The 17,335-nt window shown below is 54.0% G+C and overlaps 1 protein-coding gene across 1 annotated transcript; it reads left to right on the top strand.

Moving 5' to 3' along the window:
- The first annotated feature begins 763 nt into the window (after window positions 1-763).
- DUSP4 (dual specificity phosphatase 4) lies at window positions 764-15,956 on the top strand. The gene is made up of 4 exons (XM_045535407.1): window positions 764-1,658; window positions 10,538-10,683; window positions 11,348-11,567; window positions 12,052-15,956. Exons 1-4 carry the CDS (start codon window positions 1,226-1,228, stop codon window positions 12,435-12,437), a joined length of 1,185 nt encoding a protein of 394 aa, XP_045391363.1. The 5' UTR covers window positions 764-1,225; the 3' UTR covers window positions 12,438-15,956.
- Window positions 15,957-17,335: the final 1,379 nt, after the last annotated feature.

Here is a 17,335-nt window from a genome sequence, read left to right on the forward strand (position 1 = left end):
GGGCTTTGGGCGGGAGCACTTTCCCTTTCATCTTCCAAGCTGGGGTTTGCCCACGTTCCTCGGGAAGCTATAAAGCCGATTTAATGGCTTAGGATGAAAATCGATCGCGCTGATGGCGTAAGCTAACGTTTGAGAAATCGCATTTTTAAGAAACGGATGTGCGGGCTGAACGCGCTCGGCAAGTCTGGGGCTAGGGGGTCCCAGGCCCCGGCGGGTGGGCAGCGGTGCGACGCTCCCCTCTCCAGGCTGGTACCTGGACAGCCCCGCGGGACCGGTGGGCGGGGAGGCACGGAGGCGCACAGGGATGAGACCGCGACCCCAAGCCCCGGCCTCCGCCAGCCCGGCTTCTCGGCCCGCTACTTGCCACGCGCCCGGCCGCGGGCTGGGGCGACCGCACGGCTCCCCGCGGCGGGCAGGAGGCGCGTGGCGCAGGCCCGGGCTGACGGCGAGAGGCGCTGCCGCGTTCCATTCACAAAGTCCGGCGCAGCCGCTCGCCGCCGGCTCGCGGGCCGCCTCCCTCTTCCTCTCGGGCTCGGTTTTATGAATGGGCCTGGCTGCGAGCACCCGGCTCCCTGTTTACTCCGCTCTTTGTGACGTCGGGGTCCCGTGACCGGGCGCGAGCAGCCTGCGCTCCATTCAAGCGCCCGCGCGGGGGCGGGGGGAGGGACCCGTGCGGGGGCGGGGCGCCAGCGCGGGGGCGGGCAGGGCGCGGGGCCGAGAATGGAAAGAGGCGGGGCCTGGCGAGGTAGTACCGAGTCCCCCTCCCTCGGGAGCGCGGAGGAGCATTAATAAATCTATAAGCCGAGGAGGGAACTCTGGCGGGGCAGAGCGCACAGCTCCGGCGGTGCGTGGGGATCGGCCGCGCCGGCGCCAGTGGCCGCAGCAGCAGCAGCACAACTGGCTCAATACATTAGAGGCCACCACGGAAGGGAGCCCGTGGTCCTCTCTCGTAAACACACTCCCCTCCACGGCCACCTCTCTCTCCGCGCTGCGCGCCGTCTTGCTTGGCGCCCGAGGCGGCTCCGATTGCTATGTGACCGCGAGGCTGCGGGAGGAAGGGGACTGGGGAGACGAGGCTTGCCCCCCCCGGAGCACCTGGGGGCCAAGTTTGCAGCCACTTCTGCGGGCTCCCCGTCTTAGCCCGCGCCCGCCCCTTCCTGCAGCCTAGCTGGCCCGGGGGCCCTTCGCTTCCTCGCGCGCCCAGCAGCCTCGGGTCCCGGCGACCATGGTGACGATGGAGGAGCTGCGGGAGATGGACTGCAGTGTGCTCAAAAGGCTGATGAACCGGGACGAGAACGGCGGCGGTGCGGGCGGCAGCGGCGGCCACGGCGCCCTGGGGCTGCTGAGCGGTGGCAAGTGCCTGCTGCTGGACTGCAGACCGTTCCTGGCGCACAGCGCGGGCTACATCCGAGGCTCGGTCAACGTGCGCTGCAACACCATCGTGCGGCGGCGGGCCAAGGGCTCCGTGAGCCTGGAGCAGATCCTGCCCGCCGAGGAGGAGGTGCGCGCCCGCCTGCGCTCCGGCCTCTACTCGGCCGTCATCGTCTATGACGAGCGCAGCCCGCGCGCCGAGAGTCTCCGCGAGGACAGCACCGTGTCGCTGGTGGTGCAGGCGCTGCGCCGCAACGCCGAGCGCACCGACATCTGCCTGCTCAAAGGTAAACTCGGGCGCCGGGCGCAAGCTGGAGGGTAGGCGTAGGGGAACTTGGCGGCCATCGCCTTATTGGCATGCGGAGGGACTACCCGGAGTGGCTCGTGGCCGCGGGAATCCCCGCGCGCCCCTTTGTGTTGGTGGACACGGGTTTGCAAGGTTTTGTGCGTTTCCGTGCGAGCTCCCAGTCCTCCTCGGGGACAGTGCGGGCGCGTTCCCCCGTCACCTGCAATTCCGCGGTTTCGTACACTCCCTAACGGTCCTGGCCCCGAGGGTGAATCGGCGCCGCTGCGTGGCCCGTTTTCGAGTCCCGGGAAGCGCTCCGAAGTACCGCAGGGCGGGTGGGGACAAGATAGGCCTGTTGGTTTGGGGTGCCGGGGCCCTGCACTGAGTCCGACCGGGAGAACCCAAGAGGTGGGGAAGGGGTGAAGGCTGGTGGGCGCCGAGGTGCAATCGGCCCTGCTGGTTGGTCCGAAAACCAACCCTTGGTAAATGCAGACCGGAGGATAGGGTTGCACACGCTGTGTGGAGCGATCTGTATCTCGTCTCCCGCTGCCCAACTCCGAGCTCCCGCTGGAAGGTGGCCAGTTCCCCGCCCCGGGCTAGACCCGGCTCCGGGAGCTGGGGGCTGGAGGCCCGGGTGTCCGGGGGCGCCGGGCGGAACTGCGCCTCTGCCCCTTGCAGATCCGGGCCCCGGGGATTGACGACCTTTTGTTCGGACCCGATTCTCAGCTACCTGGTGGCGACGCTTGCCTGATTTAAGTGAACCTGGCGAAACTCTTGGCGACCGGGGTGTCTTGTTACGTTTGGAAGTCAGAAACCCCGACAGGACCGCGTGCTGTCCCAGTCACTGGAAGGACGCTGCTCCCGCCGCACCTGCCGGGCCGGGTCCGCCGCCGCCCTGGGGCCGGGAGCGGGTAGGGCGCTTGGGGCCGGGCGCCCCCTGCCGCGCCGCGCGCCCCGACGACCTCCCCACCCCCGCCGCCTTCGGGCGTCGCGCTCCGCGCATTTTGGCGCGGGTCGGGTCCTAGCTTCCGAACCCGGGAGGCGGTTCAGACCCCCCCACCATCAAAGAACCGCCCCTGTCCCCGAGGGCGCCCCTTGCCCCCTCCCTCCTTTCCTCTCGGACCCGTCCGCCGGAGAGGAAGGGAGATGGGGGGGGGGGGGCGGAAACCTCTCCCTCCCCCGCCCGCCCCTTCCAAAAAGCACAACGAAACTGCTCGGTGCGGGCGAGCCGGGTTTGCCCCCGCCGAACAGCGGGGGGCTTTGTTCTCTGCAGTTGTTTCCTGCCCATTTGACCTGTCAGCTGCTGGGGAAATGCTGCTGTTGTCCTTTGGTTGAACTGCTAAGGCGATTTTGCTGATTTTTCTTTCATTTTCCATGAGGACCGCCCTTTACACCTCCAGTTGAGCCCTGGCCTCCTCCCTGGTCCCCAAAGCGCTCTAAGAGAAAATGCCAGGAAGGGGCTTGTCCCGGAAGGCCCGGCCCTGACCCGGGGGACCCGGGCGCCCGCCCTGGGCGCCGAGCTGTGCCGGGAGCCCCGCGGCAGGCGCGCTGCCAGATCCTGCGTAGACCACCAGGGTGGGCGACTGCGCTATTGTTTGAGTTTGCGGCGCTGGTGGGAGAGACGAGAGAAATTCCTCTGGGACGCAAGTCCCCCGAGTGGCCCCGGCTGGCCGGAGGGTCCTCCGTGCCGCGCTGCCGGCGAGGACCCCCCGATTCCAGGCGGGAGCGCGCGCCTGCCTTCGCGGGCGTAGGGCCCGGGCCGGGCTCTGGTCCCACGTGGAGTCTGGGTTTGTTTTGTTTTGTTTTGTTTTTCTTCCTGGAAGAAATCCGGAGGGGACCGCCCTAGAGCTGCAGCTCCGGGACCTCGGCCCTTGGGCTTCCGGGGGCTCAGACGCTTAGGCCTAGCTCTTGGGGAGGGAGGCGTTATTTTAAAGGTCTACCCCCCAGGGCTCTGGGCACCTCGCTACCCGTCCCGAAGCCCGCCTGGCGGGCGACACGCGGAGCCAAACCAATTCTGAGAGCCGCTCAGCGATGGAGATTGACGGCGAGGCAAATGCCTGTATAGGACAGGCAGCCTCTGGGTAAAATGACAGTCCCCTGGTGGGTGGCGAGGTGCCTGGCCCACGGAAAAGGAGTATTCTAAGGGCTGCTTGCTCCTGAGGCCCGCACTGCCTCTTGTTGTCTGCCCCGATGCGGGCAGGGAGGACCAACCTCTGTGTCACAAAGGGGACGAATTCTGACACCGAGCGCGTCTGGGCCTGGGCTGCGGGTTTAGCTTCTCTCTCTCCAGAAACGGCCTCCCATCCCCCACCGCCGGTAGCCAGAAGTTCAGCTGCATTTTCACAAGCCACGGGAGCCAGCCCTTGGAAGCAGGCGTCTTAAATTATTCACAGAGCTGGGGGGATCCTCAGCGTGTCCTGCAGTGGCGGCTAGCATCTTCCGGGGCACCTGGACCACAGTCTGTTCGCTTAGCTGATCTTGACAAGTGTGCTAAGCAGAGGCCATGTTTCCCAGTTCCTCTTCCTCCTGCGAGCCCTCTAATGAAAAGTCATCCCTAGAGAGGACAAAGAAAAAGTCAGCATCTGCTCCCACAGCCCTGCCGGAAGAGGCATTCCGGGGCAGGAAAGCAAGGTGTCTCCAAAGTCCCCAGAGACACCTCTCTTCCCTGCCCAGACGCCAGGGCAGCAGAAGAAATACAGTTTCACGGGAGCCGGCTGTGGAGCAGGGACCTTTTAAAGGGGAATACTGAGAAGCAAGGGAAGAAAAAGCCCTTTAGATTGTTTTTCATAAATGCCTGAATTAAGGATTGCATAATTTGGTTCCCACTGGAGTTGTTCATTTTATTTTCCAGCTAGGGAACCAGGGCCTTCATGTCTTGTGTGCTGGTGCCTGTGAGTAGAAGTGGGCAGGACAGGAAGCTGGTGGAAGTGCTGATGGTTAGTGTCTGCCATCCTGGGGGAGGTGCGGGGTGGGCAGTAAAAACAACAGGGTATTTTTGAAAGTGGTATCATCTTTCCCAGCCAGAGCTGTCTAATTCTACTAATTAGTTGCATTAAAAATTTAGTGTTTCTGTTTCTGCCAAGTTGAAGAGCAATTGGTTACTCAGGGTGGGTAGTTAATAACTGATTCCACGAAGACAGGAGCAAACTTTACTTATACCGATAAACTGCTGCCCGGCCTAATTACATTTCCTAATATTACCCAGGTTTTGCTCAAAGCTATAACTAAAATCCTGCAATATTTTCTGTCCTTTTGCTAGTAAAAGATTCCCAGTGGGGTAATTTTTTTTTTAAAGCTCATTTAATTTAAAAGTTTGAAGAATTTTTAGGGTCAGTTTAGAAAGTTCAGCTTTTCAGATTTTATCACAGTACACATCTCCTTGAAATCCTTTTCCCTCTCTTTCATACTTCCTTGGAATAGAGTTTTAGATGTCCCTGGTCATTAGAAACAAACAAAAAGAGCATTCTCTTACCCTAATAAAAGTCATTCTTAACCCCCCCCAATACCCCCAAATAACAAATCAGTCTGATGTGCAAAGAGATTCGAATATGACCACATGATCTTCCTTTTCTTCTGTCTAAAATTTGCCTCAGCCCATGACCTACATCAGTTCTTATTCAAGTCCTGATTTAAAAGCTGTCCTGGAACAGTTTTGAGAAATTGGAAGAGTCACCTAGATATTTTGATTTCTCCCTCCAGGTTGGAACTCAAGTACTCTGTAGTAGTACCCAGTAGCCAGGGCCTGACCATACAACCTCTGATGTCACCCTTTCTGTAGAACACAGCCACTAAGGCCAACGGTGACTGTCTTCTGTCTTTTGTCTCTACCCCTATCTTTGCTATCTCTTCATGTCTTTATCTGCAGTTCTCCAGGTCAGTGGCATCAAATGTTATAGCCCTGCGGGATGCCAACGTTACATACCTTTTCTACCCAAAGGGACAATGACTAGCATTGCTTGTTTGCAAATATAACGCAATGCTCATGACAGTTACGGGCATTGGGAGTGTTAGAGTTATTAAATGGTAGACCTTAAAGATAATTTATATCTTCTGTTGTAATTCATTAAATAATTACAATGAATGAAGCAAGCTTAGTCGTGGCATCATGTAAATTGCATGTTTCCAATCCACAACAGTAACTAAAGACAGGGAGGAAGTGTAACTTGAGAATGCAAACTTGATCGCTAAGGAGACCGTGGCAGTCTCTGTGGGCTTGTCCTGGGTGTTTAAAGGAGAGGTGGGCTGCACAGACAACCGAGCAAGAGAAAAAGGCTGGTCATTTTAAGTAGGCAAGAAATTCTTTTAAAAAATTAGAGCATCTGAAAGCAGAGAGCCGATTTCCTTACTGGGAGCCAGTTGCCGGCTAACAGAGGAAGCATGGCGGGAAGGAAAGTTCACTCTCCGGCGGAAGCCAGTTTGCTGAACATAGCAAATCGCACACAAGGACGGGGAAGAGACTGCCAGCCAAACCTAGCCCTCAGCACGGCGTTCGGTGTCAGCCAGCTGTCACTGTGTGCGAAGTCCCAAGGTGAGAAGCCCAGTTAGGTAGATTTCAAATACTACTCAGCGTTCATATGGGCGCTTACAAAGTCAGCACTCACGTAAAGTGATGTTCCCAAAGGCAAATGACCTTCAGACAGCCCCGGACTTTCTTGCTGGGCAAGGGCAAGGCCAAGAGCCCTGTCTGGGAACAGGTGCTATTCTGAGTGTTGAGAGGGTAATGCGGGAAAGTGGCGGCCCCATGAAGATTCATGACGACAATCGTCACCAAAGGACAGTCTTCCCATCACAGATCCATTAAAAGTCCTCTTATGACGATTTTATCAGCACTACATCAATCTGCGCTTTGTAAAGCACTTAGACATACATTATCTCCCGCAGGGGTGGGGTGGGTACAGCGGAGAGCTTGTGACCAGAGGCCATCATTGCCACTAAACTTGGAAAATTGCCTCCTTGGTGTGGGTGTGTGTGAGAACAAGCGCATGGAGTTGAACAGTAGACGGATTCATTCCTCCAGTAAGCTGAGCGAAAATCATACTCCTTTTTTTTTCTTTTAGACTTTGAAGTTTTAAAATTAAGATGAGACAATAAAATTTAAGAATAGGAAATAGATTCTTAAATAAGGACAGGGGGAAAACAGATTGAAATTAGTAAGAAATCTGTTACGGAATTACGTTTGATAGGAGATGCATTCAAGACATTCAGTTCATATATTCAATAGGACATAGGAAAACCGGGTCAACATTCATTGGCATATCTCTTAGGAAATTTTATTCAGAAGATCGAAATGCAGATTTTAGGCACCTGCAGCTTTGGAGCTGGCAAAACCGACCAGCAAATAAGTAGATCCTGGTTACTTAGAATCACAGAATATTGGAACTTAGAGATCATTATAGTCTGGAATCTCCTTATATTTGGGGGGTGGGGAAAAATAGGGTTTAGGAAGGAATGTGTTTGCCACAACTAGAGGCGAGTCTTGCACCTAGATCTATTTCTACCTGTTTTCCCTACGCACCTGCTGGATAGAGCCCAGCTCCTTTCTGTACAGTAGGAATAAACTTTCCCTTTCATGAGTTTTGGATAAAACTTGGTGATCTAAAACTAGTTCTTGCCAAAAGAGATGTGGTTATGGTACTTGCACTGATCCGGAGATGGGTAGGAGGGACTGAGGGGAAGAAGCCTTAAAACAGTCTTTTTTGACTCCACCCACAGTAAGGAAATACATTTTAATTTACATCACGACCCAGTAGAGGGACGCCCGCACACCTGAAACAAAAGCTCATGAAACGATACCCTCTTAAAATGCAGTGCATTCTATTCATTCCTGTTCTCCTGTGTTTCATTTTTGAAAAATGCTGGTCACGACACTTTAATGGCAACCTGTAGTTAGGAAACCGTGGGATAGAAGCAGAGTTTGGTGAAATGTCAGCAGTGGTGCCCTGTTCAGATCAGTTCTGTTTTTGCATGAAAAGTCCATTTTTCCTGGGTGAAACTGGCAGGCAAGTGCCCCGAAGGGAGGGGCCAGCAGGAAGGGGTGGGAAGAAGAGACGGCCGAGCCTGGACAGTAAGGGGCTACATGGCTGGCTTTGAGGCTGCCTGGCTGAAGGCTGGCCCTGGCCTCAGCTGCATGGAACTGTAGGTGGATCGCTTGGCTTTTGTGCGCCTCAGTTTCCTATTCTGTAAAATGGGCCTAGTCATGGTTTCCACAGGGGCTGGTTGGACACAGATGTGGAAAGAGCCTGGCACATAGTGAAGATTCCATCTTAACTGGGCTGTAATTTCTATTAACACAGACCTGATACCCAGACACAACTTACGGGGGCGTGGACTTGAGTGGTTTCTTCCATCTGGTGGATAAACTCTAACTTGCACGCATCCTTGTACATGACCTTGACCTACATCCCCCAGTGCATCTTGTCCTCATCTGTGGCCTTGGCCTGAGCACAGCTCATGGGCCCCACCGGAAGGAACTCCCTTTGGTGTTGGGCCTTGTGACAGCCAGCCACAGACCCCCAAAAGCTAGCAGCCCCTCAGAAGGCAAAAACCCTTTCACGGCTGCCTCTGTCAGCAACAAGAACCTTCCAGTCTCCTGTGCCTTGAGCTCATCTGCTTCTTCACTTTGTTCCTTTGTGCTTGTTCTTTAAAGATCCTCCACAGGGAAGTGACTTTTCAGTAATCGTTTTTCTGCTCTGATCTAATGGTGTCTTTTGCAAACGGTTGCTGTCTCTCTGTTACGATCGGCCCGGGGGAGATGGACCGATGGCCTCCCTCAGGCCACCTGAGTCCTGCCCACTCAGCTGCCTGTCCTCCCTCCCTGCCACACCACGCCACGGTCAGCAGCTGCCTCCAGGTCCGGTGCACGGGTTGTGCTGGGCCAGCGGTGCGGATGGCTGTGACCGGGAAGCGAGTGTGGAACACAGGACGCGTGCCAGCTGCCCTTCCTCTGTCTTACCTCCCGGGTCTCAAGCCCAGGAAAGTGGGCTGGCAAAAGCCTGGTCCATCACCAGCATCGTCCAGTGCAAACAGTGGGGTTTGAGGAGCTCTGCTGAGGGCACTGCTCAGTGTAGGCACCATGAAGGGACAGCTGCAATCAGTCCTCGAAGGACTCTGGGCAGCGGACTTTCCCATCACCTCTTACAGCCACCACTCGTGTCTTACATTTCTTTTTCAAAAATGTGTTTTGATAGCTCAAATTATGTATCAGACACAGGGATCATTTTCTTAGAACATGTTCAAATCCTCTAGAAGTATGCAGAGTAATGTGTGACGGCTTTTGATACAGCACCCACGTGCCTATAACCGCAGTTTGTTGATGCATCCGTTTCCGCTTCCACTTTCTCCAGAGGGGAGCGCGGACTGAAGCTCCCCTCGCAGAGGCTGGTCCGGAACTTCAGCTACAGACATTCATTGGCTGCCTCCTCTCCCCCATGTTCTAATCACTGCATTTTGGGCAGCAGTGTTGGCTGCCTTATTATAGGGCTAGGGGACAGGGGTTACCATGGGAAGGAGGGGGTGCTCTTGTGATGTGGTGGCTACTAAGGCCACCAGCATGTCTGAAGCTGGCAGCACTGGCCCCGCCAGCAGGTTTTCCATCCAGGGAGGCTGTGGTCACCGTGACTCAGCAGGAACAAGGGCCTGTGACCAGAGAGAGATCCATTTATATCCTAAGGGAGGGAGTGGGGGGACACAGAGAAGCCTCTGGTCAGAGAGGAAAAAATGTATGCCATGTTTCTGCGAGCCTTATGATGTGTCAAAGACTCATTTTCCTTCCTCTCGTGGGAAGCAGTTTTGAGGGTTGGGATTTGGGGCAAGTAATAGACTAACCATCACATGTGTACACACTGGAAGATTCCTATGAATGCTCTAGGGGGACAGTGACCCAATGTCACAGTCATCAAGACTGAGGAGTGCTAGCTACATCCAGGACCATCAGCCAACTTGTCCTTTTCGACAGTTGAGTGGGTCCGTTAGCTTGGTGGTTGTGCAACATGCAGGCCCTGCTGAATTGAGGTAATCAATTTCTGGTCCTACAGAAATTGCAAAATCAAAATAAAAGCAGGGCCGAACACTGTGACAATACTGTAGGTTGGAAGCTGCCCACAAAGCAAAGTCCCAGAGAGCACAAGAAAGTGAGAGCTTAGGGCTTGAAAATTTGCCTAACCCTCCAGAGTTCTCCCTGCATCCCGCCCACCTCCACCCCTGCCCTGGTTAGCACTCACCCTGTCCCAGGGAGAGTTGGCCATTTATCTTTTTTAGTAGTATTATTATTTCAAAGATCTCCCTTTGCCGGAAGGGGATCCCACAGATAACCCTTCCAGAGCTTACCGACTCTCAGGTCAGGAAATCCTTCCCAAACCTGTATGTGGCAAGAGGGATTTATTTAGATTTAAGCCCATTTCCTCGTTTTGGCCCCTTGTTGATGGAACAGCTGTTCACTGTTGCTGAGATCCAGAAGGGCTGGTGCCAGGGGCATTTTTTTTTTTTTTTTTTTTTTACCTCCTTCCCCACATTGGAGTCCCCCGCGAAGGGAGGGCTGGAATTGGAGGTGCACGACGGAAGCCCACGGTGGCTGATCCCTCTTCCATGGAGCTGCGGTGGATAGAGTTTCTCTGCCTACCCCCTGCGCAATCCTGTGTGTGTCTTCATCTGAGTCTCGTGCATGAGCCTCCCCGAGGTCCCAGCGTCTTCGCTGCGCGATCCCGGCTCTGGCCAGTTGCTGGCAGCTCCGCGGCCGTCATCTCCGGGCCCGCAGTGCCACCCAGTGGCCATCGCGGCGCACACCCGCCCGCGCCCTCCCAGCCGCTGTCCCGGGTCGGTAGGAGTCGAGTTCCCTCCCCTGCCTTAGGGACCCATTAACCGGAACCTCTTTCTGTTTGACAGGCGGCTACGAGAGGTTTTCCTCCGAGTACCCAGAGTTCTGCTCCAAGACCAAGGCCCTGGCAGCCATCCCGCCCCCGATGCCCCCCAGCGCCACGGAGTCCTTGGACGTGGGCTGCGGCTCCTGCGGGACCCCCCTGCACGACCAGGTAGACTCCGGTGCGGCCCGGGGTTAGGGGCCAGGCCGTGGGGGGTCCCTCGGGGCCCTTTTCGGGGTTCCGAGGGCTGTAGATGCCAAATGGCCGTAGACAGCGCCACCTCCCGCTGAGAAAACCCACTTGCGCCACCGCGTTTGTCACAAGCCCACCCCCTCCAGCGCTTTCAGTTGGGGGGGACTCTGCTCCCCCAATAGCTGGTCTTAAACTTAAGCCACTCTTTTCTCCTTGTGCCAAGAAGATGGCATCTGTTTTTAAGGAGCCAAATGAAGGTGCATCCAACCAAATCGATGCCTGAACCGCCCAACAGTGGCTTGATGGTTAGCGGGTGTGAACTCCTCGTGTCACATTGTCCTGCTGCTTCCTCTGCCACGGGGGAGGTGGGCTCTGGGGCCTGCGGGGGCCCCACAGGGCTTTCCCTGCCCTGGCTTCTCTGCCCACAAGCAGAGGGCGAAGGCTTGAGAAGTCCCACTGTGCCCCTCGCCCCCTCCGGGAGGACAAGGGGGACCCTGGGAAGTGTGTGCCCAGCAGGTGTTCTCCCGGGACCTAGGAGCCCCCTCAGACAGGCCTTCCCCTCCCGTCCCCAGCACCGCAGCCCTTGCGGGGTTGCCTTAGGCTCATGTTGTCTGGGGGCCTTTGTTTCCCATTCCTGGTGCAGGGGGGTCCCGTGGAGATCCTTCCCTTCCTCTACCTCGGCAGCGCCTACCATGCTGCCCGGAGAGACATGCTGGACGCCCTGGGCATCACGGCCCTGTTGAACGTCTCCTCCGACTGCCCAAACCACTTTGAAGGACACTATCAGTACAAGTGCATCCCCGTGGAAGACAACCACAAGGCGGACATCAGCTCCTGGTTCATGGAAGCCATCGAGTACATCGGTAGGCTGGCCCTGACCTTGGGCTCCTGGGTCCCAGGGCCGGTGGGGTGGAGGGGAGGGACCACCTGTGACTCTGTGTTGAAGGGGGGACTCAGGAGCACTGCACCCTCTTCCTCAGTTGAAGGCTCGCCCATGGGTGTTGGGCTGGATGGGAGTGGGAAGGTGACCCCTGCACCCGTGCTTAGTTGCATGGCGCCCAGTGTCCAGTTGGTAAGATTTTTTGGATGGGCAGGAAGACAAAGGGAGAATTGGGTCATTGTTTTGCTTCTGCAAATGGAAAGCCATTACTGTAGGATGGGATTTAACTGCAAGACCCCAGAAGGAGTGGAATGCTAGAGTCCCTCCTTGCGGGTGGTTCTTGCTCCCGCCCCACCCTAGCGTGGCTAGCGCGTCCCGCACACCCCCATCCCCGCGCGGGCTGGCGTCCCCTGGCGCGGGACCAGGACGCCCAGGGAGCCCTGACCGTGTCGCGCTCTCTGCCCCAGATGCGGTGAAGGACTGCCGCGGGCGCGTGCTGGTGCACTGCCAGGCGGGCATCTCGCGCTCGGCCACCATCTGCCTGGCCTACCTGATGATGAAGAAGCGGGTGCGGCTGGAGGAGGCCTTCGAGTTCGTGAAGCAGCGCCGCAGCATCATCTCGCCCAACTTCAGCTTCATGGGGCAGCTGCTGCAGTTCGAGTCGCAGGTGCTGGCCACGTCCTGCGCCGCCGAGGCCGCCAGCCCGTCGGGCCCCCTGCGGGAGCGCGGCAAGGCCACCCCGACCCCCACCTCGCAGTTTGTCTTCAGCTTCCCGGTCTCCGTGGGCGTGCACTCGGCCCCCAGCAGCCTGCCCTACCTGCACAGCCCCATCACCACCTCCCCCAGCTGTTAGAGCCGCCCCGGGATCCCCAAAAAGCCACAGGTGGCTCCCAGCGGGGGTGGGGCGGCCGCGTGCGGGCAGCCGGTGGACACTGAGCAGCTGGGGGCAGGTGACCAAGCCTCTTCCCTGTGAGTTTCTCCTTGGCCGACCACGGGGCCAGCCAGACGGCAATAAGAACTCTGACTCCATAACACAGCACTCCAACCTAGAGCAATAACCGCCGTCCCAGCGGCCAGGGAAGACCTTGGTTTGGTTTATGTGTCAGTTTTACTTTTCAGATAGAAATTTCTTACCTCATTTTTTTAAGCAGCAAGGCTTGAAGTTTAGGAAACCCACAGATCCTGGCAAATGTGCCCAACCAGTTTTATTAAAGGGGGGAGGGAGGGAGGGAGAGAGGGAGGGAAAAGATACAGAGAAAACAAGTTTGCCAGAAGTGCCTGGTTCTGTGTGCTTGTTGTCCCTTTTGTTGTCATCGTCGTTGTCATTTGTTTGTAGTTACGGGAATTTTGTTTTTTTTTAAAAGAAATCTTCGAGGACGTGGTTTTCATTTCTGAGTCACCAACGGGTGAATAATTATGCTTAATAATAAATAAAAGTATTTATTAAGAATTTCTTCAGAGTATGTAAGTACAAGGAGTCTAGTGACCGTGAACTTAGGCTATATTTATGTTGATGTCCAACAGCGCAGCACAGTAGCATGCAGGTGTCAAAGCAATTAGGAAGTCAACGTCGTGTAGGTGTGTACAGGTAGCATGATAATCAACTTGCATTTGTTGCCACTGAAAAGCAGGCAGGATGAGTGGGCAGAGAAAGAAAAAACTACTTTGTAATTTGGAAGCTGGTTGCTAGGCACATAGACCACCACCGATGCAATTTTAGACCACAAGGCAGCCTTTTCTCTCTCATGATCCATTTGGTGGTTGGAGCATCTTTCTCATAGACTTGAGACTTGCCTATTGTCCGAGATAAATGTCATATCTTAATAACGGGCCCCTGGAAAGTTGAGTTCTATTCAGATTTTCCTACATCAAATCACTTGGCAAGGCCACTGGGGAGACCAGATATAACTAGAGGTATCCCCAAAATGAATCCTTTTGTCAGTTGATGTACCGTCTTTTCTGTTTTGCAGAAATCAAAGGTTTGGGTTTTAGGGAGTTTATCTGAGATGAATATGCCACAAAATTCTTGCATTCTGAAAATTCCTGCTTAGGTGAATATTTCTAAAGGCCCTCTTTTGAATCAGAAAAGGGGAGTAGACCCCACATGTCAGCATCGGGGGCATGCGATTGCCATTTTGAAGTCTTCCTTGGGCCTTTCCAGATGGAGGAATGGCTTTGGAAAGAAGAAGATGTGTTTTCTGGGGGGGAGGGCTGGGAGAGGGAGGAGGGAACAAGCCACTTGTTATTTCATTTGTAGTATTGTGGGACAGTGTTGTCACGGAGTGCCAGAGTAGAGGTGATTGCAAACTTGTCTAGAAATGAGAGCATGTTTTTTAAAGCCCTTTGAGACTGTAGATCTCAACAGACATTCTTGCTCACCCATAAATAATGTCAAGCTTCAACGTCAGTCGTGTTGGAATGCTCTTTCTCATCCGGCATCCCAGACAGGACCGGGTTGGTCAACTTTCCTTCCACGAACCATGAACCTGCGTCAGCATGAAGGGTCCTGACTTTCTCAGGTCCTGCCCTTAGGTGAGGCCCGAGTTTCCTGCAGCCTGTTTTTGGAAAAGCCAGAGGCTGCCTGCTTCCTCTGGGATCTGCTCCGCTGAATGGTTGAAGGGTGAGGCATGGAGGGGTTGGGTTCCCAGACAAAGGGACCCATTTAGAGACAGCACAGTTGGACATTCCTGCTTTTTCCTTGATTCTTGGAAGCCAGGTGGGTTCTGCAGCTGAAAAAGCCCCAGGTTCCAGCAGCGGGTAGGCGTGAACGAAGGGGAAGCTTGGGCGGAGAGGGAAGGTGGGCTGCAGAACACATTCGCTTTTTATAGAATGAGTGTACATTTGCCAAAACTGTCCTGCTTTCCCGGACTGGATTCCAGCCACACAGACAGTCGGAACTGAGGACTTAGCTCCAGATACAGCCTTTCCCCGCTTTCCGATTCCAGTCCTCTATCACCGTGTCAAACAGCTATTTATAAAGCCATTTCCTCTGTACTTGATGACAACATGAGTCCCAAAACTTGGAAATAAAACAGGACATTGGCTTGATTGGAAGAGGGGGACTTACTTATTGTTATTCTCCCATCAGAAGCCTCTTGGATGACTTAGGATAGTTCTGATGAATACACCACTGCAGGGTCAGCCCAGAGGGTCCGCGAGTTTCTGTGGGCATCACCACCCCCTGGAAGTGATGGGACATTTCTGTAATTGATGCTCCCACTGATCATCAGCTTTGCTGTTGGCCACGAAAGGCAGGATGCTCATGGGTTTTTCTATGGAGAAGGAAGAATGCTGGGACTCCTTCCCGGAATCTCATCTGACCCAGGGGGGGTTGTGCAGGAGGCCTGGGGGAGACGCACCAAGTTTTCCTGCCAAGCAGTATTGGGCGTGGGGTGGGGGCGGCAGGTCCCAGCTTTAGTCATTCCCTCCCGAGAACATTTTGCTCAGTTGCTCGTTCCAGCTGGATTCCTGAGAGTTTTCAAGTTGGGGAAGCCCTGAGAAAAAAATTTCAATCCTTGGGAAGGTGGGAAGAGGGAAGTAGGATGTACTAGATTCGAATCCAAGGGGGAAAGGGATGGGAATTGGGAGTTGGCCACCAAGCCTGTGGTGGTAAAGCCGTGACTCAGCCTTAGGGTCACCTGCGGAGCTTTCAGGGTCCTGCCAGCCAGGCTAGCCCAGACCAATTAGACCAGCAGGTCTGTGGGTGGGACTCGGGCATCCGTGTGTTTCAATGTTCCCCGGGTACTTTCCATACACCGCCGTGTTTGGGAAACCACTCTGCTTTCTAGCTGCCAAGGTGCAGTTGGAGGCCGGGTGTGATAGCTCAGAGGTAGCTTGTCTTGGAGCAGCCACAGTCAAGGTTTTGTCGCTGGCTCAGCTGGTCTCACGGACACTCCCAGCCCTGCTGAGGGACAAGGTGGTTTCTCCTGGGAGTTCCTGAATGGGGCGTCCTCCCAGGCTCCTTGTAAAGCCAGCTGATTTGTGGAGTGTTGTTGGGGGACTCAGTAGTGTGTGGATGTTGATGTTTTCCCTTGAAACTGTCTTGTCCATCCATAAAGATGGAGGGAGTCTCCTCTCCGAAGGCTCTCTCCCTCCCCCAGCACCCTGCCCTTCCTTAGAGTTTACCTGTCATTCAAGGAAGAGACTTCTTAAGACAGCAATGCAGTCAGTCCTTGTAACTCATGTAAATAGCCCCATCTTTCAGAGTGATGTCATTTCTACATTTGATATGCCTGTATTTCTGTAGGATGTATATAGTTTAGGGGATTTTTTTTTGTTTGTTTGGTTTGGTTTTCTAGAAAAGTCAACATGTATGTTTTTATTTATTGCTTGAAAAAGATCATTTGAAGAAAAATAAATACATTTTCAACCACCTCTGGCTTGGTTTACTCTTTCCTTGAACATTGTCCTGCCGCTGTGACTTGGGGTGGAAGGAAAGAAGACCTGGATCATTGAATAATCTTACCCACTCAGTAGCATCTGCAGGGGAGACAGCCCGTTTTTGCTGCCTGAACACCACTCCGGGCAGGTGAGAGGGGAAGGCTTGATACTAATCCCCAAGAGCCCGATTTCTCCAGGCTGTTCTCTTGACTGACAAGTGACAAGGTATATTTCATGTGCAAATCTATGTGCCAAGCACAGGATAGAGAGATAATGACAGCTCCTTGGTAAGAGAGGTTAATCTTAAACAGCCCAAGTACAAAGTGATTAGGGCTGTGATCGAAGAATGTAGAAGGAATTGCCGATATTGGGACATACCTCTCTGTTGATCACAAGGAGGTCCAGCCTGGCTTCCAGAACCTGAGGAAATGTGACTGACCTCATATTCTGCTGGCATCCTGGAAATCAGTGATATGTTTCAAGGCCTGAATGAAGAAATAGACTGATAAAGATTTTATCACATGTCAGTGCTACCCCAAATGCTGATCTGTGAATCTCTTGTATCAGATTCCACTGGTGTGAATTTCCTGAATTGGGAATCAAACACGGACTCCCCCCCACGTATCAAGATTTCACATTATTTTGGAAGCACCAGCCAATGCAATTAGCAAACGAAGGAAATGAACACAGTTTGGAAAGTGGGAGGCCAAATCCTTCTCAGATGATACGAGTCTGGAACACAGAATCAACTGAAAAACTATCAGAAATAAGATAATTCAGTAAGTGGTTGATTACAAAATTAATATTTAAAATGGCTTTTCTATGTGAAAATATAAATTAAAAATTAACTAGAAGCAGTGGAAGATCCCATTTATAATAATAAAGATAAAATGCCTGCAATCAATGTTGCCAGAAATAGGAAGGATGTACATGACAGACGAGGTAGCGCCCTGCCAGAGGACATATGGGACACTTGGAAACAACAGAAGGACGTACAGATGGTCCCCGACTTAACCATGGCTCGGCTTAACCATACACGAGCACCCGCATAACCGCCATCCTGCTTGTCACTTTCAGCACAGTATTCAATAAATTGTGTGAGATATTCAACACTTTATTATAAAATAGGCTTTGTGTGAGATGGGTTTGCCCAACTGTGGGCTAATGGAAGTGTTCTGAGCACGTTTAAGGTAGGCTGGGCCAAGCTATGGAGTTTGCTAGGTCAGGTGTCTCAAATGCATTTTCAGCTCACAATATTTTCAATTTACAACGGGTTTCTCAGGACGTAATCCCTTCGTACATTGGAACATCTGTGCTGTGTCCTTGGATAAGAAGACTGAGTGTTGAAAAGATTTGATTCCTCCATAAATT

This window comes from Lemur catta, chromosome 22 (genome assembly GCF_020740605.2).
Source record: "Lemur catta isolate mLemCat1 chromosome 22, mLemCat1.pri, whole genome shotgun sequence".
Lineage (NCBI taxonomy): Eukaryota > Metazoa > Chordata > Mammalia > Primates > Lemuridae > Lemur > Lemur catta.

What these genes read in the sequence shown, in the direction of transcription:
- DUSP4 (XM_045535407.1), top strand. Translation starts at nt 1,226, where the DNA reads ATGGTGACGATGGAGGAGCTGCGGGAGATGGACTGCAGTGTGCTCAAA. An exon ending in CGACATCTGCCTGCTCAAAG is followed by an intron (nt 1,659 to 10,537) that starts GTAAACTCGGGC and finishes TCTGTTTGACAG; the next exon opens with GCGGCTACGAGAGGTTTTCC. An exon ending in GGAAGCCATCGAGTACATCG is followed by an intron (nt 11,568 to 12,051) that starts GTAGGCTGGCCC and finishes TCTCTGCCCCAG; the next exon opens with ATGCGGTGAAGGACTGCCGC.